Genomic DNA, 27,297 nt, shown 5'->3' on the forward strand with positions numbered 1-27,297 from the left:
TTTCTAGGTTGAAAATATTTGGGTTATGACTGGTTTCTTTATAATAAGAAACTAACTTTTTGTTGACATATTTTCTAGGTTGAAAAAGGAAGGGCATATTGTAAAGATTTTGGCAAATGGCTCGTCTTTATGGTGGCCAAGTAAGCAAAAACAATTGGACCCAATTTGTAATTTTTCATTGGAATTTGTTTGGGTGCTATTGAATAGTATATTGTAAAATAACAATCTTTTTGAGTTCATTTGTCAAGGTTTAGATTCCCTTTCATAAACAACAATAGATATAAAGAAATAAAAAGTAAATAAAGTAAGTACAGTACCGACATATCATTTTCTCCCCATTTTTCTTGTTCTTGTTCAGTTTTATTATATAAGTAAATGAAGTGAATACTAACATAGCTTGTTCATTTCATTAAACTCATTACCAATTGTTTCACTTTTTTTAAAATTAAAGGGTGATTAACACTACAGTTCAGTCCCTTAACTTTCATTAGTCATGTCCATGTAATTGCTTGGGTTTTATCATAGGACATGGACTTTTTAATGTCCATTAAATTCCATTAAGTTGGGTCATCAAGTTAGATCTAGTTAAATATATATAATTTTGTATTATCCAAGTTGTAGAAATGAGTTTGCAACATGTGATCCAACAATTTGTACAAAAGAATATACACGTTGTTTGAAATTATATTTAAGTCTTTAAATAAATTATATTAAGTTAAATTATATTTTAAACCTCTAAGTAAATTATGTTAAGTTAACAATTAAATTATGTTGAACCCTCTAATTAAATTATATTAAGTTACATTATATTTTAAGTCTCTAATTAAATTTGTGTGATGAGTTTATTTCAACATTAGATATGATTTTGCCTTTTGTGTATGTGTGTTAAATATAATTTATCTTGTCTATTGTTTATTTATTGATATTTACTATAAAATATTTGTTAGAGTACTACGTGAATACAATCTGTATGTTTGTTTGTATGACATCATTTATGTATTTATGTATGACATTAGTTTATTTGTTTGTTTCTACTTATGTAGAATGGTGTATGTGCTAAGTTATTTTCATAGTGGGAAGTTTGTCATGCACCCTAAATTTGACTATGTGAATAGTAGCTTAGAAAAGTTTCAAGTGGACCCTGATTTATTATGCTACTAGGATCTTATAAACAATGTGAAAACTTAGGATATGAATCTAAACCATATATTTATTATGGGGTCCCAAATGTTGCCTTTAATGGGGATGGGTTAGTCTTAATACATGATGACAACATTGTTAGGCAAATAATAGATAGTTTGGGAAAAAATGGGTAATATAGACCTATATATAGTAGGTCAAGGTCGTGAGAACTTTAATGAGGGTGGCTTTGGTGTTGGAGAGGGTTTAGTGGATATTGTTGGTGAGGGTGTTACAGGTGCCATAGGGACTAAGTGTAGCAACCCAGTTTTTAGAGGTGTTAGAAAAAATGGTTTCGGGACCACAATTCTGACCATTGAGTCAGTAAATATTATTTATTTAATATTTACGAGGTTATTAGAGTGTCGTATTAGAGTTTGGTCCAATAATTTTGATGTTTGACTAGTTAATTAAGGCAAAAGGACTAAATCATAAAAAATGTAAAAGTTAATTGATATTGGTTTTTATTTGTTAAAAGGCTTGAATTGTTAAAGTGAGAGGATTTATATGGTAATTAGACAATAATGCATGTTGGCGGACGGTTTACACATGTTTTGATCGAAAATTATGAAATATTTTAAAGGGAAAATTAGTAATTAAATAAATAAAAAAAACATAAACAAAAGAAGCAAAATACCCATTTTCTTCATTTCACCATATTTGATCGAAATTCACCATTGGAAGACCTTGAAAATTTTAGCCAATCATCCATCTTGCATGTAATTGAATTTGATGTTTATTTTTAGTAAATTTTATGTTTTTGAGATCATTGCAGCTTAATCTAGCTAATCTAGGGACTATTTTGTAAAATCAAAAAGATTTTGAAAGTTACTATTGTTGTTTTTAAAGCTTTTTGGATGTTAATGGTGAAGTTTGAAGCTTGATGTTGAAATAGGACTACTTTGTAAAGTGAATTTAGTTAGTTTTGAGCTTAGGGACTAAATTGATACAATATTGAATTTAATATGTAATTCTTGAAAAATTAGTTACTTGGGAGCTTCTAAGGGACTATATTGAAATCAGCTCTAAGGTTTTTGGTTTAATTGTGAAAAATATGTAAGTTTCAATTTTAGGAACTAAATTGAATAAAATGTAAAAGTTAAGGGAAATATTCTAAACTTTTATTAAAGGGTCATATGCATATATTTTGACATTACAAGGTATTTGGAATTGTTAATTGAGTTAAATTATTATATAGATAAAAAAAATGGATCAATTGGCAGATAAACACAAAAAAAAAATTACTAAGCAATCCTTGGTGTTGTGTTTGCTGCTGTTTCGGTTTAGGTAAGTTCATATAATAATTAAATTGATTTATATTTACTTTTGTGTGGTTTATTATGGATACTTATATATGTCTTGCAATTGAATATTTATGGAACAATAATGTTGATTGTTGGAAGGATTAAATTGTGAAGGTTGGTATAATTGGTGTTTGAAATTGAAAAAGGGAATTTATACAGTTGAATTCATGTGTAAATGATAATGTTCAAAGTTCTGATTGATATGGATATAAATTGAGGCCCGTATGAACTTAGGGAACAACTAGGATACAAATGACATGCCATTAGGGTTATTACCGTTTCAGGTGCTGGTATTGGATGTCTTACCAATGGCTAAGGTCCTACATTTGTTGCAGATTTTTCACAGTTCGTGTGAGCAGGCCATTTTCACAACTCGTATGAGCATTTACATTCACAGCTCGTGTGAGTATTATCATCCCGTGTATCTAACACTATTTCATTATAGTTCATTAGGTGGAAACATGACATATGAAATGAAAATGATATCTGATTTAATTACAAGGGAATGGATATGAATTATGAATGCTTGTGTTGTATTTGGTATATAAGCATGGATTATGATTTATGTTTCAGTTGGGAATAAACTAACCTTTTTGGGTTGTGATTTGCATAGGACAAAGAATGCCATGTTTCCAAATTGTATATATTTATATGATCAATTCTTAGGTTATACTAAGATCGGTAAGTCATGTTAAATTTAGTACAAACTTACTAAGCATTGTGTTGCTTACATTTTCTTTGCTTGAATTCTTGTAGATCATCGAAAGTTTTATAGTCTGTTGGAATCAAGTCAGAGCTCACACTATTCGTTCAACGGCTTAGTAGATTTTTTATTATTTTGGAATAGGTTATAAATGGCATGTAAATAGATGTTTTGGTTACATATGTATATATGCAAGTTGTGGTTTGAAATATTACATGAATGTTAAATTAGTATCTTGTTAAGTTGGTAGCTTTTTGGACATGAATGTCTATTTATATATTATCCTTTAATCTTGCTTCATAGATTAAATTTTAAAGTATTAAGGAACGAATATGTATGTCATGTATGTACAATGAATGTTGTATGTTTGAGATTATATACAACACTTTGGATGTATTAGATTTTGAATTGGTTAAGTTAGGTTATTTGATCAATAAGGTAATGTTATGGTAAGTGTTTAAAAATGTTATGTTTTGGTATTTGAAATGTTGATTAAGTGAGAATGTTTTGGTATTTGATTTGGGGTAAGAATAATGATGAATGTGTGATTGTAAATTGTTGAATTGAGGTGCCAATTGTGGCATATTGGTTAGACAATTAGGATGGATGATTTAAGTTGTGTTTTGATATAATTTTGATGTATTTGAATAGATTGTATGAGGGTTTAATGCTTGCTTATGGAATAGGTAAACTTTGGGATATATAACTTATTTGAAATGGTTCTTATAGGTACACGCAATCTAATACATGATCGTGTGCCATACATGGGCATATGGCATGGCCATGTGGTCTGTTTAATATAGGTGATATTTGGGATACACGACCTTAGTGAGTTACACGGTCCAACTACATGATCGTGTGAAAGCTTACAAAGTTTTACAGTTTAGTCCAACACGGGCACAGTTAGTTACATGACCTGGCGACACGACCATGTGACTCAATATTACACAGTAACAATTTGTTACACGGCTTGACAACACAACCATGTCACTTAACTCCACACGGCCTTAGCCTGTCACACGGTTATGTGACCCTTATTTGCTGAAATTTTCATGCTTTTTGCATAGTTTACAATTAAGTCTTTATATGTACTCGGGTTGGTTTAAAGGCTTTTGTAAGTCCGTTTGAGACTTGGACTAAATATGAATGCTATGAAATATGTTTGAATGAGGTGTTTATATGAAACCTTGTATGTTTAAGTGCATATACGAATGCTAGATGGTCTAATTTCTGTTGTAGCATCCTGTAGCTCGGGTCCGGCAATCGGGCCAGGTTAGGGGTGTTACACTAAGATTGGGGAAAATGTTTGGACTAAGGTGAGAGTAATTTATAGGACTAAGGGTGTAAAAGATGTTGGCGCTGAGGGTGGGGATGATCTTTATAGTGAGGGTGGGGAAGATGAGGATGCATTCTTATTCAATATGGAGATAGTTAGAGATGTAGATGAAGAAGTTGAGGAAAGTAAGACTAGTTTGAGAAATTAAAAAAAGATTAAGGGAAGAACATAGGATAATGAATGGTTAAAATGTGAGTTTGAGAAAGGTGATGAGGGATATAATGAGGTTGCATTTGATGGACAGATAATTGTGGGGGATAATTTCATAATAGAAGATGAGATATTAGAAAATGAAGGCAAAGTTGAAGGGAATGAGAGTGAATATATGGACTCATTTGAGCTAGGGGATTATAGGGACAATGAGCTTTTTGATGATAAGATTGGCACATCTTACTTGGGTTAAAAAAATATTGGTCCTAAGTATGATCCTAATTGTGTTATCCTATTGTAGGAGATAGGACTTAGGTTTGAAGATAACCAACAGTTCAAAGAGGCGCAAAAAAATATTCTTTAGCAAAAGGAGTAGTATTGAGGTTTATTAAGAATGAGCCCAAAAGAACAAAGGTAGGTTGTAGAGATGGTTGCCCTTGGAAAATTTTTTGCTAGCTTTGACCGTAGAAAGAATTGTTTCACTGTGAAAACTTATAACCCTACACATAAATGCTTTAGAAGCAATGAGAACCAATTACTGTCTTGTAAGCATATACAAAAGACTTTTAGGGATAGAATAATTTCTGAGCCAAATATGAAAGTGACAACTTTGAAGGAGATGTGTAAAACTGAACTAGGACTTTATGCTAGCTATAAAATGTGCCAAAGAGTTAGGAGCGAAGTTCTTAGGGAAACGAGGGGGTTATACCTAGAAGAATATGCAAATCTTTAAGGTTATGTTACTGAGCTACTAATAAGTAATCATGGGAGCACAATTTCAATCCAATTCTATAAAAATTAAGAAGGTAAAGCTGTGTTCAATAGGATATATGTGTGTTTTGAAGCATTGAAAAATGGGTGGAAAGCTAGTTGTAGGTGTTTTGTTGGAATTGGTGGGTGTTTCATAAAAGTGTTTGTAAAGGAGAGATGTTAGTGGTTGTTGGCAAATACACCAACAATTAGATGTATCCATTGGCTTGAAAAGTGGTGGAAGGGGAAAATGCCTCTTCGTGGAAATGGTTTTTGGAGAAGTTATTTACAGATTTGTGTCATCCAATGGGTGTTGGATTAACATTGATGCCAAATCAACAAAAGGTAATTTATTAATAAACATGTTCATTCTATTTATTCTTTTAAGATACATATTTTACAGTAATTGTATGACTAACAACTTAAATTTTATGATTGTTGTAAGGGTTGATCAATTTACTAAATGAGTGTTTCCTAGACTTGGAGCATAGAATGTGTGCAAGACACATCTATACCAATTGGTAGAACACTTTGAAAACATTGAATAGGAAGATGCAATTTTGGAATTGTGTCATGTCAAATTTTGTTGAGGACTTTGATGATCAGTTACAAAAATTAAAAGCAATGGGTGAGACATCCACTGATCAATTATTAAAGATCCCTTTGCATCACTGGGCAAAGTCATATTTTAAAGGGACTTGCAAATGTGATGTAGTGGACAATAAAATGGCTAAGGCATTTAATGCATGGATACTTGATGCAAGGTGCAAGCCTATCATCACTATGCTTGAAGAAATCAGGATGATGGCAATGACTAGGATGTATGTGAAGAGAACCTAGGTAGAAAAGTGGAGAACTAACATATCCCTTATTGCATTGCAAAAGTTGGAAAAGAATGCTACAACCTCAACTAAATGTATGCTTGCATAGAATGGTGATAGAGGGTTTGAAGTGATCCATGAAGACAACTAGCACATAGTTGACTTGAAAGAGTTGAAATGTACTTGCAGAGAGTGGGAGCTTATAGGATTCCTTGTTGCAATGTTGTATGTGCCATGTATATGACGAGAAGAATCCAAAAGCGTTTATCTCACCATGGTACATCAAGGAGCAATATGTAGCAGCATACAGTCAGGTTTTACAACTAGTTGACTGAAAATTTGACTTAAGAGAAATGATTCAATAATTTCTCTATCAGTAAAAAAATGCGTGGAAGACCCAAGAAAAATAAAAGGAAATCTAAGGATGAACCAAAAAAGAGAAAGTTTGGAAATGACACTAGGAAAGGCCTTAAAATGTCATGTTCTTTGTTTAAACAAGTACGACACAACAAGAAATTGTGTGCAAAAAGATCAAATATGAGCCAAAATTTATAAGTAATTCGTGGACCATTTTATTTTAGATAACATTTTCTTTACATTCATATTTGTTTAACCATTAAATACATTAGAATGAATTTCTTAATTTCTTTCTAGGAACAAAATTCAAATGTTGGTTCGTCCTCCATGCAAGTATAACAACCTCATTAGAAGCTACTATACCACAGGTAAAAGATACATTAATGTAGTGTGGTGCACTATCTACTTGTTCAACTGTTTGAGAATTTTGTTCTCTTTTGGTAGATTCAACCATTTCAATAGGCATTTTGGGTGGTCTAATTTCTACTTTGTCATTTTGTTTAAATAATTTAGTTTAAAGAATTATACGAGATTCTAGAAATATTATTTGGTTTAAGATAAATAGATTGAGAAATCAACTCTATTTCTTATTGTACTCTGTTATTTAAACAATGTGTTACCTCGTCATGTTAAAATTTGCACAATTAGACCCAACTATGATTGTATGAACCATTTAATTAGCTTCTTTTTTTTTGTTTCAAGCCATAACTATTTCTTCTTTATTCAAGAACTCACAATATGGAAAGGAAAGAAAAAGAATCAGGTGTATCAACTTCTCAATGCATCACCAATGCAGAAGGCACAAAAAAAAAAGAAAAGAAAAAGAAAACAACAATTTGGTATTGGGGTGTACACAAACCTCAAAACTGGTGAACAAATACTACATGCGAGTATATGTAATTATTCTAAATATTGATTTTGTTGCATGTTGACTAAGTAATTTTATATCTACTGATTTAATTGTTTTCCATTTTCCTTAAAGCTTGGTACAAGCAGTGAAAGAACCATTATTACTGTAAGGAAGATTGGTCAATCTAATACTTCCCATTAGCAATATTCATGGGAAGGCCCTAGGTTGAAGTGGAAGGGGGAAAAAAGCTGTGACAACAAGGAAAACTATGCAACAAAACTCTGATGTTGTCTGAAAGAAAAGGGAAAGCCTCCTAAACAAGTGCAGATAGAGACCCAAACAAGCCAAACAAATTTTATTATAATAGATGATTGAAGTGCAAGCTGGTGCTAGCTTAATTTTAATTTCTTTGATAGTATAGTTTATGTTGACAAGGGACAAGATTGGTACATTTTTTTCATATGGGAACCATTTGTTGGCAAGGGAACATCTTGTTGATATTGGAACATCTTGTTGATAAGAATGCATTTTGAGGATATTGCAAATTTTAAATTTACTTTTCATGTAATTTTTTGACATTTTGTTTCTTTGTTGTTTGTTATTGAATTATAGTTTAGTTGAGATTTTTCTTTGGTTCAACTCATTATAAAAATTGTAATTAATTTTTATTGTAAATAAAATTAATTAAATTAATTTAGCTATAATAACAAGTAAAAAAAACCACATCATGAAAAAAAATGTTGATATCATCAACAGTACAGCATCCGAGATGACATTTTAATTGAGAAAAATAAAATAAAAAAGTCAGACTTAACTGTCACATCATCTTGACGTCAGTTAAGGACCATTTTACTGAGTTTTGATAGGTTAAGTGAATGTGAAAAAAGAAACACAAACTTAACTCATTTTTTTGAAATTGAAAAAGTTGGAGAAATTTTCACGCTGTTAAGTTTTTCTTTAAAGAATATTAATGGGTAAAAAAGCCATGCTCTGCTTGTTCACATTAGCTTTTGTCATTGGGTGGATTCTCAGCTTTTGTCAATTTGTTTATTATCAATCTATTCCATAAGTATAAACATCTAATTTGATTATTACCAAATCCGAATAGTCCACCTTTCCTTTTTTCTTAGTGGGGGAACTCCAAAGTCAAATCAGTGTTTACTCTATCCGTACGCTTCCATTCCAGTAAAAGTGCAGGCTATAGTTCATTTCATATGATTAATTGGGTAAATTTATAGTTGTTTGAGCTTCTATATATTCACTGAGAAACTATGGCTTAGGCAAAGAAGAGTTGAAGAAGGATCCACATCTCTTCAACCATAGCAATGGCGTCTACAAAATCTTCTCCACTAACCATTCCCCTGTTTTTGACATGGATGATTCTGTTTCTTCAACCCATGGTGTCATCTGGGAATCATGCATTCTCAATCAAAGAAGCAACTGTGCAGGATCTCCAACTTGCATTTGAGAAAAACCAACTCACATCAAGGCAACTCGTTGAGTTTTACATGGGGGAAATCCATAGACTTAATGTGCTCCTTAGAGCGGTGATAGAAGTTAACCCGGATGCTTTGTATCAAGCTGATGAGGCTGACAGAGAGCGCAAGGCTAAAGCACCTGGATCACTAAGTGGCCTGCATGGACTTCCTATTCTGCTCAAGGATAACATTGCAACCAAGGATAAGATGAACACCACGGCTGGTTCACTTGCGCTGCTTGGATCCATTGTACCTCGAGATGCAGACGTGGTATCCAAATTGAGGAAAGCTGGGGCTATAATTCTTGGCAAGGTCAGCTTGAGTGAGTGGGCTCATTTCAGGGATGGAAGTGTGCCCAGTGGCTGGTGTGCTCGGAGTGGTCAAGGAAAGGTGAGCTAAAAGCTTATCATTTTTTCATACAAATGAATCAACTCTTAAAATCGTAAATCAAGATATGATATAAAACTTAATGAATCATAAATCATGATGTATAATGTCAAATCATCAAGAACAAAACGATAACAGAACTAGATGCGGAAGCGTACTTGAATCCATGGGTTCTTAGAAATTTTTCGGATATTTTAGATTTGATCTTCCAAATTAGCACACAACAAATTTTGAGAATGTGGCTCTCTCTTTTCTAAAGATAGATATTAGAAAAGTTACATTTTGTGTAATTGGGGACCATAACTCTAATATATATAACTTTGACACATTAGGCCTAATTCCCAATTAGCCTATCATTAGTTAGAAATTAGTTACTAGAATATTTACACATATTTTACCTGTATTTTATTTAATAATTAAAACTTAATAAACCTTAACCAAATTAGATTACTTTTAATTTAGACTAACCTATCATGATAGTAAATAATAACATGTAATTACATTTATTATATATGTGATGTTCATATTTTCTAACATCAACTTGAGATATTGGTAAGTGTAGAGTTGACTTACGGTCAGTCAACATTTTATGCAACAACAATTTAACTCGCTGAACATAATTTCTTGCATTCTTTTTGCTTATGCAGAATCCTTACAATATTTCAAAAGATCCATGCGGGTCAAGTAGTGGATCAGCCATAGCAGCAGCAGCAAATTTGGCAGCAGTAACACTTGGGACCGAGACTGAGGGCTCAATCCTCTGTCCATCCAACAATAACACCATTGTTGGTATCAAACCTACTGTCGGTCTTACCAGCCGAGCAGGAGTCGTCCCCATCACTCCCAGACAGGACACTGTCGGGTAATGTGCTATTATTATTAATCATTCCGATGAAGACTTTGTATATCAGACTATAACGGTGTCATGCTTTGTTGAATTGGAACAGACCCATGTGCAGAACAGTGGCAGATGCTGTATACGTCCTGGATGCCATTGCAGGCTTAGATTATAATGATAAAGCAACCATTAAAGCATCAAAGTACATTCCACGGGGTGGCTACAAACAATTTCTAAAGATTGATGGCCTTAAAGGGAAAAGACGGGGGTTATTCAGAAATGAATTCTTCAATGTTGGCGAAGGATCTGTTTACGCCAAAGTTTTTGAGCGTCATTTCTCCACTTTAAGGTATCAAAATATAATAAATTTCGCATATTAGTTCCATCCAATTATTATCATTAACTGTAGTGGTGATTAATTAAATTTTCTGCAAATTAAAGGCGAAGAGGTGCAGTCTTGGTAGAAAATGTAAATGCTTCCAAGTACTTGGAGGCATACAGCACCAGCATAGACTACGAAACACTAGCAATGACAGCTGAGTTCAAATTGGCCATAAATTCTTACCTAAAACAACTAGTGGTGTCTAAAGTGCGATCCTTGAAAGATCTCATTGCATTCAACAACAAATTTTCAAAATTGGTGAGCATTTCAAATTGTTTTCTAGCACGTACTCAACCCTACTATTCGAACATATTAAAATATTAGGTACTTGGATTTTGGGGTTAATGCAGGAAAAAACCAAGGAATATGACCAACAGTTTTTCCTTGACACAGAAGCTACGAATGGCATTGGCCAAAAGGAAAAGGAAGCGCTATTAAATTTAGCAAAAATGTCGAGAGATGGGTTCGAGAAACTAATGGAAGAGAACAAGCTAGACGCGTTGTTATCACCATTTTCAGTAGCTTCCTCTATTCTTGGAAGGGGTCAATATCCAGGTATCATTGTCCCGGCTGGATATGATAGAGAAGGGCTGCCTTTCGGCCTTTGTTTTGGGGGATTAAAGGGCTCGGAGCCAACCCTGATTGAGATAGCCTATGCCTTCGAGCAAGCTACTAAGATCAGGAGGCACCTTCATTCAAGCACTGAAGTTATTTAGTGCTGCTAGCTTGGTTGTAGCAATAGGGTTATCCACCCAATTCTAATTTGGTTCAATGAAGTGAGATGATTCCACCAACGTCTATGTTGGATGGTTCATACTCCCACTATCTAGTGCTATGTTATCTAAATAGTGTTGCCCTTCTTTGTCTCAAAATAAATGGAGTAGGCTTTTGTTTTTATTTCAAAAAGCCACCTACCACAATTTATTTAGGAAAAAGGAAAGGTATATACAGATGTGAGCTTCAAAATTATTAAAATGATTTTTTTAAATCAACAAGATGATCATATTTAAATACCTGACTACATTATTTTGTTTAAACTTAAATTAATAAAATTTTAAAATGAAGTTCATCTTATATATATCTCTGTTAAAATTAATCACTTCTAAATATATGATTTTATTAAACTAAAACTAATTAAATTTCTCAATTTAAGTATGAAATTTTTATTAATTCATTTAAATATAAATAATTCTAAATCCATGGAAATAAAATCTATTGCTTCAATTAAAATATTATAGGTTGACATACAATTAAATTATTGTTATAAAATAAGAATAAAGAGAGTAAGAATAAGAGAACAAAATAGAAATATGTATACTTCTCCAATATAAAATTTTAATCCTAATGAACATTAGAGTCCTAATGGCATTCACTTCTATGATAATAAAATATTTATAACACTCCCTCTTAGATGTCCATTGATAAATAATAAGTCTCATTAAAACTTTAGTAAGATAAAAACCCAGTAGAACAAATTCTTAGTGAAGGAAAAAGAGTATATATATCTACAATATGTATAAATGCTACCTCATTAAAAATCTTAATACGAAAACCTAGTGGGACAAAACCTCGGTTAATGGAAAAAAAGTACATCGTGTATTTACTCTCCTTTATGACAGCATCGCATAATGTCTCATATTCTACATATTCAATATTCGATACTAGCTTTTCAAATGATTATTTGAACATATTCGCTAAACTTTTAAATCATAATTATTCTATAAGTCATGAGTTAGGAAGAAATTTGATGAAATATATTTTGATCTCTTCAGAAGTTCCAACAATAATCATAGCAAATTTTGATCATGATCCTCTTATAATTATATGTATGTTCAAATTAATTCAATAAATATTTATACAAATATATTAAACAATTTCTCGAAAATTTCTATATGCTTCCAACATTCTAAATCCTTCAAGGATTTTAATATAAACTTCACCATATAGTGATTTATATAAAAGGTTGTAACAACAATCATTAGACGCATATCGAATTTTTCATGAACTACCAAATTAATAAGATATCTAAAAGTTATTGCATCCACCACAATTGAAGGGTAAACTTGGTACAAAAGTAACATTTCCCCAAGAATCTTACATTACCTAAGAAAGATGTGGTATTGAGTTACCCCAAAAATCATATCCTGGTGGTATTAAGGAAGCCTCCTTCATTCAAACATTGAAAAATAAGAAAATAATTACATTGCAAATATTAATTCACTTCATGTCATGTCACGGTAGGAGTTCTTCATATATAATACTCTTGGCGATTTTGGGGTATTGAAGATGGGTAATTATGACTTGGTATAAGTTGTTGGCATGAGAGATGTTATCTTGCTAACTAATAATGGAACCAAGTTGACACTTAATGATGTTAGGCATGCACCAGATATTCATTTGAACTTGATTTTTGCACAAAAGCTTGATGATGATGGTTTTTGCAACACTTTTAGTTCGGGTGGTGAAAATTGAATAAAGGCTCCTCAATTGTAGCTCAAGTGAAGAAGAGTTCGAACTTGTATTTGATACAAGCTTTGACTTCCTGAGGCACAGTGAATGTGATAGAAGATGGTAGCTCAATAGAGTTGTGGCATAGGCGACTTAGTCTCATAAGTGAGAATGGGTTTAATTGTTTTGGTCTAGAAGAATAAACTTTTAGGTTTGAATAATTGCGTTCATTATCTGGCTGGGAAGCAGAGAAGAGCTTCGATTAAGAGTCATCCTCCTTTGAGAAGGTCAGATTTGATAGAGTTGGTCTATTTCGATGTTTGTGATATGTTAAAGGTTAGGTCACATGGTGGTACTTAACTTCGTAACTTTCATTGATAACTATTTAAGAAAACTTTGGGTCTATGCTTTGAGAAGAAAAGGACCATATACTTGATGTGTTCAAACACTTTCAAGCTTCAATTGAGAGAGAGATTGATATCATGCATGCATACTAATCCATACTAATAAGGATGACGAGTATAAAAGACCATTTGATGTTGATCAGTTTTTGGCGTTGTAAGGAAAAAAAAAGTGGTCCCCTTTCTATCTTCTCTTCTCTAAGTAATACTCTCACTTTTTTCTTATTAACAGGTACTTGTTCATTGTGAGAAAATAAAAATTTCATCTTTTGGAGCATAATTCTCTTCTGGGTATTGCATAAATTTCTTGGGTTTTCTTTGTATTGGTTGATGTAATTACAAACATAGCACCTTTTACTGATATATTAAACTTGTGTATTTACATATATGACATATGTTTTCTTTTTTCCTGTGTGCTGGGTTAAATTAGAGGTTTTGATATGTTCTCTTTTTTACATGGTTAAAAAATGATCTGAAGTTATAAAATTCATATATCTATTAAACTCATCAGTTTGTTTTCTTTCTTTTTTTCTTTTTAAGGAATATCAAATCTATAACAAGCTTGTGGTTTATGTTATATAGAGAAGCTAAGTGGGATATAAGTAGCTGGCTGTTGTTTAAAGTAGGTCATTTCATTGAAGATTTTAAGAGTTTGAGGGAAAGAAGATAGCACCTGCCCACAAGGGCGGAGTCAGGAGCCGGTTCCCTAAAATGAAAAATTTTATATTTGAGTCTCTTTATTATGTATAAAATTTTAAATTAATAATGGTAAAATTATACTTTAACCCCTCAAAATATAAAAATTAAATTCAATCCTTTAAAAATTATAAAGATATAAGCTATTAAAATAGTGAAATTAGACTTTTATTATCATAAAGATATATAATTTAATTCTGGACCTTCCTAAAAATTATTTTTGACTCCGTCCTTGCTACCCACACCAAAGCAAGGGTCGAGGAAGAAGATATTAGAAAGCAATGAATAAGAGTAATCTGATGAGCTCCATCACCAGCTCTTATCTCATGGATGGAAAGGTTGTCAGCATTTTAAAAAAAAAATTAAACTGATACGATTAACATGTCAGGCGACATAAAAAAATTATTTTATTTGTATTTGTATATTATTTGTTCGGTATTTTAAGAAATATATATTTTTAAAATAAAAATCAATGCTGTCAATGCATTAAACGACACCATATAAATTTTTTCCCTCGAAAATAATTGGCATATGAATGTTACTTTAAAACAAACATCTCATTTTCATAATTAATCTATGTTTTATACCATTTTTTTATTATTTAGTTATTTTACCCAAATGATCCAAAAAAATAATTAATTAAAAAAATGACCGATGTTAAAAAACAATCACCTAAATAACCTAAAATAAATAATAAACTTGGGTAAGGGGGACTTAATTGCCGACGCCACTTAAATTTTTGACACAATTATTGCCTAATGATTGTGTCAGGGGTTAAAAAAAATATTTTTTAGGGTACTGGACACTAGATGGTCGGAACTATGTATTTTTTTTTCAAATCGTAGCATATCGGTATACATTTATACCGATATTTAAAAAAAATTGAGTGCTGGACAGTAAATGGCAGACACTACTTTTTTTTATAACTTTTTTTTTTGTGTTGGCACACTGATGGCCAACACCCACTTTTTTGGGAACCACAAATTTTTTTTTTAGTGCTAGGACAGTGATGATCAACACCCTTATACTAAATTTTAAAAAAAAATTTGGGGTGATGGTACATTGATGGTTGACACCCTTTTTGTTTATATATATGAAAGCTCCACTACAACAAATTAAGCCTTTAGCGGCATTTTTCGTACGTTTGGAGCGAAAACGCCGCAAAGGTTGAACTTTTAACCGTATTTGTATTAAAAAATGCCACAAATATATACCATTAGTGACTGTTGGTGACTCCGGGCACTTGTTCAATTTTCTGCCCTACCGTGCCATCGTGCCATGTTTCATGGACCAAACATTCGGCTTCTTGTATTTGTTTTGGGCCAACAGCAAAATTTTCAGTTAAAAACACTAAGTCACTACTAAACGAAAAACACTGCAATAAGTCATTCTATAACGGCGTTTGTAGAAATAGTGCCGCAAAAGGTCAAGAAATAGTAGCGATTTTCCCTAAATGCCACTAAAGGTATAACAACAATACAAAACTCATCCAACCCGACATCTGATCCGACCCGAACTAAACGTAAAATAAAGAAAGGAAAATGGGAAAGAAAACGACGATTGACGACACAGAACAAAGCAGGAGTAACTTAGCTGATCTCCGTCTCCCTACCTCAAGAGAAAAAGGGAGTATCTGAGAGAGGGAGATTCATCGCCATGATTCTCGCGGTGTTATTCGCCAACTCTAAAGGCAACATCTTAGTTGAACGGTACGTCTACCCCTCCATTTTCTCCCATCCCATCCCATCTTATGCTTTGATTTCTTTTGCTGATTTTTCCAATTATGCTCTTTATCGCTTCTAGTTTGTTGAATTAGTTGAATCTTTTTTGTATAGATGTTAATGGGTCTTTTTTTTATGGAAATCGAATAATTTTATTCTACTTTCTGGATGGGATTTGATTTGGTAGAAATTGGAAATGGATGATGTTTGGCAAACACATGATCTGTTGTGGCTGTTCATGATCTATGGAATTGGAAATGGGATTTTATTTCTTTTTGATAACATAATTGAGCATTACCTCAAGGATTATGTTTTATGTCAAAGATCTGGTTATGTTTGTTCAAAACTGTGTTTTGTTATAAAATTTAAAATTCAAAATTCAAAATTCAAAATTTTTTTGTTTAATGCCATGGAAAATTAGATTTTTTTTTTTTTGAAATATTGAATGAACCATTTCATTTCATGAACACAATTTGCTCTACATTTTCTTTCAAAATTTCTCTCAATTCTTTCAATAATTTTTTTAAGCTTTTGATTCTTATCAATCAATCTTGAAAAGTTTATTTCTAGCAAGATTTTCTATGTTTTTAAGATCAAAACATGATTTTCCATATTTTTTCTATTTTTGTAAGAATATGGAAAAGAAGGGAGATCGATTTCTTGATTGTTCTTGACTTTGATTTTTGGAAAATCCAACTAGGCAATGATGATGTAACTTAATTTAATGATTTTCTATCCATGAAACTTAATTTCCAATGATTTCCTCATTTTTAAAACTATGCTCATGTTTGTTGGGTTAGAGAGAGTCAAGATTTCTAAGATTTCTTGTTGTTTTCCAAGTTAGATTTACCATGCTAATTAGATTTCTTGTTGTCTAAGTGAGGAAAATTTGAGTTTTCAACAGAGAATTCAATGTTTGTAGGTTAGTTTTAAGTTCTTAAGTATGAATATAAGGTTAGATTTGAGTTATGGTAAGTTTCGATTTGAATTCTTGAAAGTGGGCATTGAAGTGAGAAAGTGTACAGCTAAATCGCATTGCATGATTTTGTTGAATTTTAAAGGTTTTGATGGTTGTGATTTTGTTGATCTGTTCTAACATGATTGAACTATGTCAAACGCTTGCATCTGCCATTAGCACAGAATTGTTAGTTAATTGCTCAAGTCTTGCATGGACTGCAATGAGCACAGCATTCATTTTTAGTTCTATTGTAAATGTTTTAAACATGTAGCTAAAGTTTGTTAAGTTGCAGATAGTCTAAAGTATAAACAATGGTTCAACAGGCCTGATTCACTGGATTTCTTTACCAAGCTTCCATCTTTGTTCGCGTGGTCTGGTAACTTTCATAAGTGGAAAAGCCATTTTGAGAGTAAAAAGAAACATAGTCTGTATTTACGGATACGTTTTAAACTGGGCAGTGGGTTCTTCTAATTCAAAATATAGCAGTAGCATAACCTTTTTGCTTCTGTCATGTTTTATTTTTTTCTACCCTGAATTTAAGTTAATTCCATGAGTTAATTCATCAGGGCCACAGGTTTCCTGTCTTTGTTGATTGTGGATGGATCTGTTGCCTAAACCTTAATTAAAGCCATCCTGAGATATCAGTTTAAATAAATGAACAAAAATGTTCTTTTATCAGGTCTGTTTACATTGTTTACATGGTGCTTGGAGATGTCAGCGTCTATGTTGTTGTGCAAATATGAGTATGATGAACTTGCATGTAAGTATACCTTGCCCTCTTTACATTTACAATCTTAGTTTGTGAGATTTAATAAAGCGGCAAAACTTGAAACTTGACTAAAGTATGCAGTTTTCATGCTGTTTGAGGTGAGAGAGCTTGAATGGTTCATAGGTTCTTTGAAAGAACTGTTCTAAATTATTTGATATTAAAAAGCACTGGGTTTTCTGTATCATGACTTGCACATATCTCTGTGCTCTTAGTTACATAAGCTTCTCTGTGATGTTTAACATTGCTTGCTCATGGTGCGACCCATTCTTATGGTCTGCAAATTAAAATAAATATTGCTTCTTCTTTTTTTTTTTATCTTTTGAAATGTAATTTGGCACTCCACAGAATTAAAAAGAAAAGAATGTTAACACCGATAATTGTAGTGCATTTGAAAGGGAATCAAATAAATCATCTAACATGGTGCATTAGGTTACATACTTGAATTTTATTACTGATTTACTTCCTGAATGGTTTTGCTCTAGTGGCAGAGGTGATCTTTGTTATAACCTCAGCTGTAAAGGATGTATGTGGGAAGCTACCAACAGAGCGCCTTTTTCTGGGTAAATACGGAAGGATATGCTTGACTTTGGATGAAATCATTTGGAAGGTGAGGTCACAAGTTAGTATTCTAACCATAGTTTTGGCGTTCTTCCTTTTGATCAGAAGCTGTTGGTGCTATTTGTTTTAATTTGACTTGCACCACTTCAGTGAGGCTTAAGAAAACTAATTATGATCTTTCATCTGGCCATGATTATCAAAACGCTAGAATTAATGTAGCATGTGGCAACTCACTTTCTTGTGCTGCTTAAGCACATCTAATATCTCTGTGCTAGGAAACTGTAACTTTTTGTCTGATTGTCAATTAGCATCCTTTTGCATTTTCTTCGATGGATACTTCTCCTAACGTTTTGCCCCACCCCTTTTCTTAATATTCTCAAGCGATATCTGGAGAACACGAATAAAATCAGGAGATTAGTACGTTTAAAACCTCCAACCGAGTTTTAGGCTGAGAACACCCTACTGTCACAGCCCATTTGGATGCAGTAGACTCTGGGTCCCGTACTCTACTGAAAGACATGGTATATCCTCTGCTGCAGTATGTATTTACTATGTGCGTATTGTGTAATATCATGCTCCCTATTCTGCATTACAGATATTTTTCAGTTCTGAGTTGGAGCTTATGGAACTGTTAGATGGACATTGTGACATCCTCGCATTGATAGCATATCAGTTTGAAGACATAAATGTACTTTATTGTTATTTTCATGACCTTACTAACTTGAGATTATATATAACGCAAATAATTTGGTATTGTGTTTTCCCTGTAACACATATGTACATAACTTGTTATGTTGTCTCAACTGGAATTATTGGCATCATGCGGCCTCTGCATCTTCATGAACTGCTTATGAAATTATACCAATTGAGATTTTGAACTTCTCTCTATCTATAGGTTTTTACTTTTTAGTATTTATGATATTTAATTTGAAAATGGAATTATCGAAAATCACTTCTTCTTTTTATTATTAATTTGGTAGAGTTGAAAATAAAATTTGATTGTTTAGTAAAATGGTGGGTGGCTAAAATATAGAAAGGTAGCTAAAATATTACTCGCCTGTAATTAGAAGCCCTAATTTAGAATATAGAAAGTAGCTAAAATATTCAACAACTGTCATTTTTTATACTTGTGTTATACTTTTGTCCTTGATCCCTTTGCATATAGATATGTCCAATGTAAGAATTTATGGTTAAATTTCCTTTGGATTTGTTTTGTTGTTTCTTTCAAGGATAAAGAACTTAAATCAAGGAAATCGTTAAATGGGTGTGTTTTTTGTTTTTTTTTTAAAAAAATAATTATATGCATTCTTGAATATATTTTGTTGTTTCAGTTATTAATTTAGATTATATACATAATTCTTTCGTGATAGTATTATTTAGATTTGAAAATTGTTGTTGGATTTCAAGTTGCAAGAAAATATGTTGAAAATTCGGATTCTATATAAAATAAAATGGGTTGGTAAAATCTGTTAATATTAGTGGCGTTTTCCCACAAACACCGCTATAGAACATGATTTTTTGCAGCGCTTCTAGTTATAAACACCACAACATGCTCGACTCTCTTGTGGCGTTTTTAAAAAAAAGTGTTGGTAAATATCATATTTTTTAGCGGCGTTTGTAATAAAAACGCCGCTAAAGATCATGTTTTATAGCGGTATTTTTTCACATAAACGCTGTAAATTTTAGCGGTGTTATCTAAAGCGGCATTTTTTGTGATGCTTATAAGCACCACTATAGGGTAAAAAAAAATTCCTCTAAAAACCTGTTTTGCTGTAATGCTGTTTGGGTTGTGGTATTGTAATTGGATGTGAAAGAAATTGTTGAGATTACCTTCAAATGAAAGTGTTTGAGTGTGTACCATCAAATTGGAATACCGTGTTTGGGAGTATAAATATGTGTGATGTAGTGGATTGCAGATGGGAGTGTGTAGGAGTGTACAACCGAATTTCAGAGTTGAATCATATACTGTCACATGAACCATAAAGGTTATGCCATCAAAGATGATTTCTTGCGTCATAAATGACGAACTGTGTAGATCGGTTACGGTTAAAGAATATGGTGGACGAGCATGGTCGAAATTACTCAATGCAACACAGACTTGATTCAAGTAGAAGACAACTAACTGTGGAGAAACTACTATTGAAAATGTTCGTATTATTTTTGTATTTGTAAATCAATTTTAATCCATATTATTTGTTGGTCAAATTTTATAATTTTGTATATCAATTTTATAAAATGTTTGTATTATTTTTGGATTTGTAAAATTATTTTACTCCGTATCATTTGCTGGTTGAAATTTTGGATCAGACACGGGCTAACACGGCCTAAGCTGCTTGACATGGGCTGATGAAGCCGGCCTGAACCCAACCATTCACAGGCCAAGGCCTAACACCTTTTCCTAGCCTAAAGCCGGCATTTAGTGGCCTCGTCCCGTCACCTTTTCTTTTACTTAAAATCTAATTTAGCCTTTAATTAATTTAATGGCCCGTCCCATATCCTTTAATTAAATTCTATTTTTAATATAAATTTATTACTTTAAATATAATTATCCTATAATTAATTATTTTAATTTTAATTTATTGCTTTAAATATAATTTATCATTTAATTAAATTCTATTTTTTATTTTAAATTTCTTGTTTTAAATAATTTTTTAATTTGATTGTTTAAGTTAAGAATCATGATGACGTCAACAAAATTTTCCCATCCAATTTTAATACCACAACCCAAAGAGCTTCCATATGTATAGATTAAGGGGTGTCAACCATCAATGTCCTAGCACCGTTATTTTTTAATCTGGTACAAGAGTATTGATCATCAGTGTCTCAACATCCAAATTTTTTTTAATCTGGTACAAGAGTGTCGATCATTAGTGTTTCAGCACCTAAAAAAAGTTTTTTTTTGATTTCCGAAAAAGTGGGTGCTTGCCATCTACTTCGGGTATCGCTAAAAAAACACCCCAACATATTAAAAAAAAACACCCTAATTCTCCTTTTCCGTGTAATTGATTACAACATTTCTCATTTTATTGGATGAGTGTCTTTCCCAATGAGTCTTTTTATTAATACAATAATTAGAGTCAATATCTTAAATTAATGTGGTCCAAAAAATTAATTAGTACATTTTCCAAATATCTTCATTTTCAACATCTTAAATTAATTAGTGTAATCAATTTAGTCCAAAAAATTAGAGTCAACATCTTAAAAAAGGGGAAAATTATTTTTGTTGTAATTAATACAATAAATAAGCAGAGTTATATAAAACAATATGATTTGAATGGTTTTGATTTCGAGTTATATAAAATTAATACGAACCTGCCTTGTTTTAAAATACGCGTGGACGACCAACCTTGAAGAAACAAAAACGAGTCGATTCTATAAGTCAAGCTCCCAGAAGACGTAGCCATTCAACCACGTCAAAATATGTTGGGTTGGATATGGTAGAGTTGAACAAAGAACCTGCAAGACATAGTTCATACGTAATCGAAATTCTAGACTTAAACCAGGAGCCATCAGAGCAAGTTTTAGACTTCATAAACTTAAACCAGATGCTTGAATCATGTAACACTCATCCACTAATGAAAGAAATTCCAGATATGTTCCACTCTTACATCACACATGTACAAGATGTCAGGGGTGATGGAAATTGCAGATTTCGAGCAATATTTGTTTGTCTTGGTTAAGGCGAAGATCAATGGCTCTATGTTCGACATCAACTGCTAGACGAGTTATTGAGTTCATATGATGTCTATGCTAGAGTTTTCATTGATGGAATCGATGAATTACGTAATTCACTGTGTTTCTCACAATTGCCTGCACCAGCAGAACACTGGATGGTTATGCCTATGACAGGTGTCCTGATTGCCAACAGGTTTAGGGTGATCCTCAATTATTTAACCAAGCGAGGTGACATAACTTTCTTTCCTCTTTGGAGAGGTCCGGAACATTTTCAATACCATCATGCTATTACAATTGCACATGTATATGATAATCATAATGTGATGGTACAATTAGAAGGAGATTACCCAATGCCTACCATTTCGGCTTATTGGATCTGCCATAGAGCCCCGTCTACAACTGGATGTAAAATCATGTATATGTCACGTCTGGAATTTTATAGACAACTGAAACATTGTAATCTCAAAACACCTGTTATAACTATAGAGGATTATTGTTGAATAATATTAATTTATTATATTTTAGCATTTTGCTTATATTTTTGTATTTATGTATTCATATATATGTTTAACAATAATGCTATAATAAAAAAATATATTGAATAATAATACTTATATCTTTAATAATAATAATACAATAATAATACTTATAATATTTAATAATAATACAATAATAAAAATATGTTTAACAATTAAATGAGATAAAAAAGTGAGTGGAGAAGTGATAATTAATTCTTAATCATTACAGTAGAAAGATGTTAATTACTAACCAATCAATAAAGTAAAAGAACATTAATTAATAACTAATTATTAATTATAGTAAAGGTGTGTTATTTATTAAGGTGTTTTTTTAGCATGTTGGGGGTATTTTTTTAGCCAACTCCATCTATTTCCCCTAACCCCAAAAAAACTTTTTTTTTTAGTTTGATAAAGTGGATGCCAACCATCAATGTGCCAACACCAAAAAAATTTCTTTTTATAGGAAAAAATGGTGCTGACCATTTATTGTCCAACATCCAAATTTTTTTTTAAATTCCAGTATAAATGTATACTAGTATGCTAAGATTTGAAAAAATATATATATAGGTGCCGATCATCTAGTACTGTCCATCACCAAAAAAAAAATTTAACCCTTGACACAATCATTAGGCAATACTTTTGTCAAAAATTTAAGTGGTGCCGTCCATTAAGTTCACCAACATAAATTTACGGTTCATTTTAGGTCATTTGGGTGATTATTTTTTAACCTGGATCATTTTTATAATTAATTATTTTTTTGGGCAGGGTAAAATAGTCGTATTATTTTTATAAAACCCCTTTAAAAGGAAATCTGAGATATAATCTCCTATTTTAGCTATTATTATTACAATACCAGATCTTGTAAAAGTAACGTCTAATAATACTGGATATAAACGATGCAAGTTACGAAATCCCATATGTTCTTGCATATATGTTCTTGCATTCGACCAAACTTCTGAAACTGCATTACACTACAAACTTGAAAAATGAAAGGATCATCCATCATCTCTTGGATTTTGGTCATCACCAGCGCCATCTCTCCAATTTATACCCAATACTATTCCAAGACGGTGCCATTTGTTTCCAATGCGGAGAAAGTAACCAATCTCCACTTCTTTTTCCACGACACTCTCTCTGGGAAAAATCCTTCAGCTGTCCTAGTAGCCCATGGCAACATCACCGGGAATGAAAAGTCAGCGGCACCATTCAGCAGCGTCTATGCAATCGATGATCCCCTCACTGAAGGTCCGGAGCCGACTTCGGAGGTTATTGGTAATGTACAAGGGCTCTGGGTGTCATCCAGTAAAAGTATGCCCACCTTGATGGCTTTCTTTGATTTTGGCTTCACAAAGGGTGAGTTCAATGGAAGCTCCATTAGTGTGTTTTCAAGGAATCCAATATCGGAGACTGAACGTGAGCTTGCCGTGGTTGGAGGAAGAGGAAAATTCAGGATGGCTAAAGGGGTTGCAAAACTTAAGACCTATTTCCTTAATGTAACCACCGAGGATGCTATTGTTGAGTATAATGCCACTGTGATTTATTATTAAGATGTAGTAGTTTCTTCTGAAAAGAAATTTAGAAACCGTTAATAAGTTCAACTAGTGATTTTTCCTAGAATCATATTCCCAACCATCCCGGAAAATAAAATGCAAATCATGCAATTGAGATTTGGTTAATGTATTCACCTTTCTCATCTTTGTATCCAATATTTTTTTTGTTACAAATGATACCTAAATTATTCTTTTTTTTTAAATTACTATCTCTATTAGTCAAACTCTTAAATCTATTTTAAAAAGCTCATTAGTATCTAAACTATACAATTTTCTCAAGTTGGTATCTAAAATTTTTTCTTTTGTCACAATGGTACCTAAACTATTATTTTGTTACCCCTTTTACACAAAAATGTTATATTCGTTAAAAAAAATTCTAGCCAATAATAATCTTCCCATATGAACATTTTTTAAAATAATTTTTAATTATTTTATTTTACATTATTTCTCTCTTTTTTTTTCCTTTTTTTCTTCCTTGATAATATCTAGCAATGCCAATAATGCTTGAAATTCATCCTCTTGAGGTCGAGATGTTGACGACTAATTCTGTTTTGAACTTCATTGCTTGCTTGCTTGACTTGATGAGATTGGAAAAGTTCTTTCATCGATCAAAATTAGTGTTTTCAAAACTGGACCGACGGATCAGATTGGAAATTGACTGAGGTATCAGCCTAAAGATAGTGGTTGAACCAATTGACCTACTAACTGATAAAGACCTCTTGAACCAAGCTAAAAAATCCAGTTGAATAAGTTAAACCAGTTTCTCTCTTTTTTTTAAATATATATATATATATTTATTTTTATGAATATTTTAATACTTTATTCGAGTGAGCTAAACAAACCGGTCAAGTTGGGAAATGGTGGCTTGACTTGTTTGACCATTGGTCTAGTTTTTAAAACCTTGATCAAAACAATGAAGCCCATAATACTTACACTTCTAGAAGAAGCCTAATATGGGAGAAAGAAGAACGAAAAAAATGGATTAGTTCAAGCAGGTGTCAAAATTATTTTAAGGGACCAAATACACATATTGTTTAATTATTCATTATTAGGAACTGCTGAAATAAGCCTATATACTGACCCAATACATTTTAATTGCTTCCAAAGTTTATGATTTCATTAATTGATAAAAACATTTTAAAATCTTTGACAGTTCAAGTTCATACTCATAATTACAAGATACACCCCAAAATAGAGGTGTTAACATATTAGTTTATCAACTTCATTTCAAAGTCATGTACTCTATAGTTAACACTAAAGTTTTAATCCAAAGCCCAATAAGAGTATTTTTTTAATAGAAACAAACAGTTCAAGATCTCATGCCACAATTTCAAGAACAATACAAGGGCATGAAAGCCAACTCCTTGTCAAATGGAGGCTAGAAGGTGCTACAAATATTGCTGCACTAAAAACTTCATTAAGACAAATTTCTCAACACCAAGATGAAACAATTGAATTAACATTCAATATGCCTATAACACCCCACTCGTCCCAACATACAGTATGAATGGAAAATGTTTGAAACTTTTTTTTAACTTGTATAAAAAGTTTCTTTTAATAAAACAACTGTAACAGGCTCGATTCGCCCAGCCCACTAAAAATAAACCAAACAAAAAAATACCAAATAAAACAAACCCAATAAAAGTCCAAGAATCAAACAGTCCATTTACAAACTAAAAAACCCAAGACCCTAGCCCAATACAAGCCCACCCATTACATTTTCAAAAAAAAAAACAAAAAAACCCTAGCTAAACAGCTTTCAGCCATCGCACCTCCAGCCACCTCCCCACGTGCGCCTCCATACGCCAGCTGGCTAACGACCTTGTACCTGCAAAACGAATGAACGAGAAGAATCTAATAACACTGTAAAAAATAAGAGAAAAGAGAAAAATATAAAAAAGAGGATATTTTCGTGCTATAAAAAGGGGCATCGATTCCTGTATTTTGGCTTCTACCTTACGAACACGAATAAAAAAAATCAGAGAAAAATCAATACAAATACAAATCAATTTTGAAGGTAGTTCTTTACTCTTTTTTCGTTTGATTCATTTTTATCACTTTTATTTTTTTAAAATACACAAAGAAAATAAAGATAAATGATTAAAATCTTACTTTTATTCGCGTTTTTGCTCCGCTGGGGAAGAAGGTTCGCCTATTCCAATGAAAATTAGCATTTTTTTAGGCTCGGGGAGTTGAAAAGCCCAAAAATGGCTTTTTTTACTCTCCGGCCACCATGGCCGATGACTGGAGCGATGGTCGGAGCCTAGAAAAGGGAGAGAAGAGTTGAGAGGATTTCTTTGTTTTTTTAAGAAGGTGTTTGAAAATGATTTTTATGAAACGACGCTGTTTTGGGTCAGCACACATAAATGTCAAAACGGCGTCGTTTTAACTTGGACCGGACCGACTCGACCCGAACCGCCTAGGATCCGCGTGTTTTTAGACGAATGGGCTATTTGCATCCTTAGTCCTTCCACTTTTGAAGCTAGTTACAATTGGATCCTATCCTATTTTCTTTATTTTTAATTTTTCCACGAACTTTCATTTTTTTTAATTTGGTCCTTAGATCGTTTTAAAAGGGGAAAACACCTGAAACGGTGTCGTTTTGGGAAAGGGGAATAATTTCCCCAATGACCCCTCCTTTTTCAAGCACATTATTTTCAATCCTATTTCGATTTAATCATTAAATTTATTACGAATTTTGCCTCCAATTTCATTCTGATTTCAGTATAGTCCTTTGACTAATTTACTTTATTATTTTCCTATTAATTTGTCTATTGTTCTTCATTTTTCTTCAAGTTAATATTATTTTTATTTTTATATCCATTATTTGTTTAGTTTTTTTATATATCTAAATCCTAATATTTCTTTTACTAATTTATTTTTATTTCTTTTATAATCCTTAAATACAGTCTTATGTATGTTTTATTTACATATTTATTATCTTATTTTTATAATATTATTACTATTATTATTATCATTATCATTTTCACCATTATTTTTTAAACTATTTTATTTAATATTTTATTTATTTATTTATTTACTTACTCTCAATTTTAAATCTATCTTATATTAGTTTTTATTTTATCATTATTTTTTTATATTGGCTTGTTTATTTTATTTTTTTTCCATTATTAGTGTTATTTTATTCCATTATTAGTGTTATTTTTTTTAAATACTTTCAAGTTTTAGACTTATTATTTTGGTTATTGTGGTTGTTATTCATTTGTTATTATTTACTTTAATCTTTTTCATTGTTAATATTAGCATTAAAATGATGTATGTTATATTATTATTGTTATTGTATGTGCAACGATTTGCTTATTAATACACTCATTGTAATCATTCAATAATTTGATATTTTATTCGCATATCATTTTAAACATTACATTAATTTTCGTCCACATTCAAAAAAAGAAGATTTTTAAAAACGAAGACAATATTTAGTATTTTTGGAATTTGAGAAGTCGT

At 31.9% G+C, this 27,297-nt stretch overlaps 3 protein-coding genes across 7 annotated transcripts; all 3 read left to right on the forward strand.

Moving 5' to 3' along the window:
• The first annotated feature begins 8,556 nt into the window (after positions 1-8,556).
• On the forward strand, positions 8,557-11,431 carry LOC107921334 (probable amidase At4g34880). The gene is made up of 5 exons (XM_016851208.2): positions 8,557-9,318; positions 9,963-10,177; positions 10,263-10,502; positions 10,595-10,793; positions 10,886-11,431. Exons 1-5 carry the CDS (start codon positions 8,776-8,778, stop codon positions 11,249-11,251), a joined length of 1,563 nt encoding a protein of 520 aa, XP_016706697.1. The 5' UTR covers positions 8,557-8,775; the 3' UTR covers positions 11,252-11,431.
• A 4,163-nt stretch (positions 11,432-15,594) lies between these two features.
• On the forward strand, positions 15,595-18,964 carry LOC107921026 (TSET complex member tstD). 5 transcript variants are annotated; one of them, XR_001690900.2, is made up of 6 exons: positions 15,596-15,789; positions 17,083-17,135; positions 17,439-17,519; positions 18,011-18,147; positions 18,468-18,607; positions 18,682-18,964. XR_001690900.2 is itself a non-coding variant. In XM_016850878.2 (5 exons), exons 1-5 carry the CDS (start codon positions 15,737-15,739, stop codon positions 18,531-18,533), a joined length of 390 nt encoding a protein of 129 aa, XP_016706367.1. In that variant the 5' UTR covers positions 15,595-15,736; the 3' UTR covers positions 18,534-18,964. The 5 variants fall into 5 exon arrangements, 3 of the variants coding, with proteins under 3 accessions (XP_016706367.1, XP_016706366.1, XP_016706368.1); XR_001690901.2 differs by having other exon boundaries at positions 15,605-15,789; positions 18,011-18,135; XM_016850878.2 differs by having other exon boundaries at positions 15,595-15,789; positions 18,468-18,964.
• Positions 18,965-23,265: 4,301 nt separating this feature from the next.
• On the forward strand, positions 23,266-23,900 carry LOC107921956 (dirigent protein 4). Its single transcript, XM_016851750.2, has one exon. The coding sequence runs from the start codon at positions 23,266-23,268 to the stop codon at positions 23,824-23,826; it is 561 nt and encodes a 186-aa protein (XP_016707239.1). The 3' UTR covers positions 23,827-23,900.
• The last annotated feature ends 3,397 nt before the right edge of the window (positions 23,901-27,297 follow it).

This window comes from Gossypium hirsutum, chromosome D01 (assembly GCF_007990345.1).
Source record: "Gossypium hirsutum isolate 1008001.06 chromosome D01, Gossypium_hirsutum_v2.1, whole genome shotgun sequence".
NCBI lineage: Eukaryota > Viridiplantae > Streptophyta > Magnoliopsida > Malvales > Malvaceae > Gossypium > Gossypium hirsutum.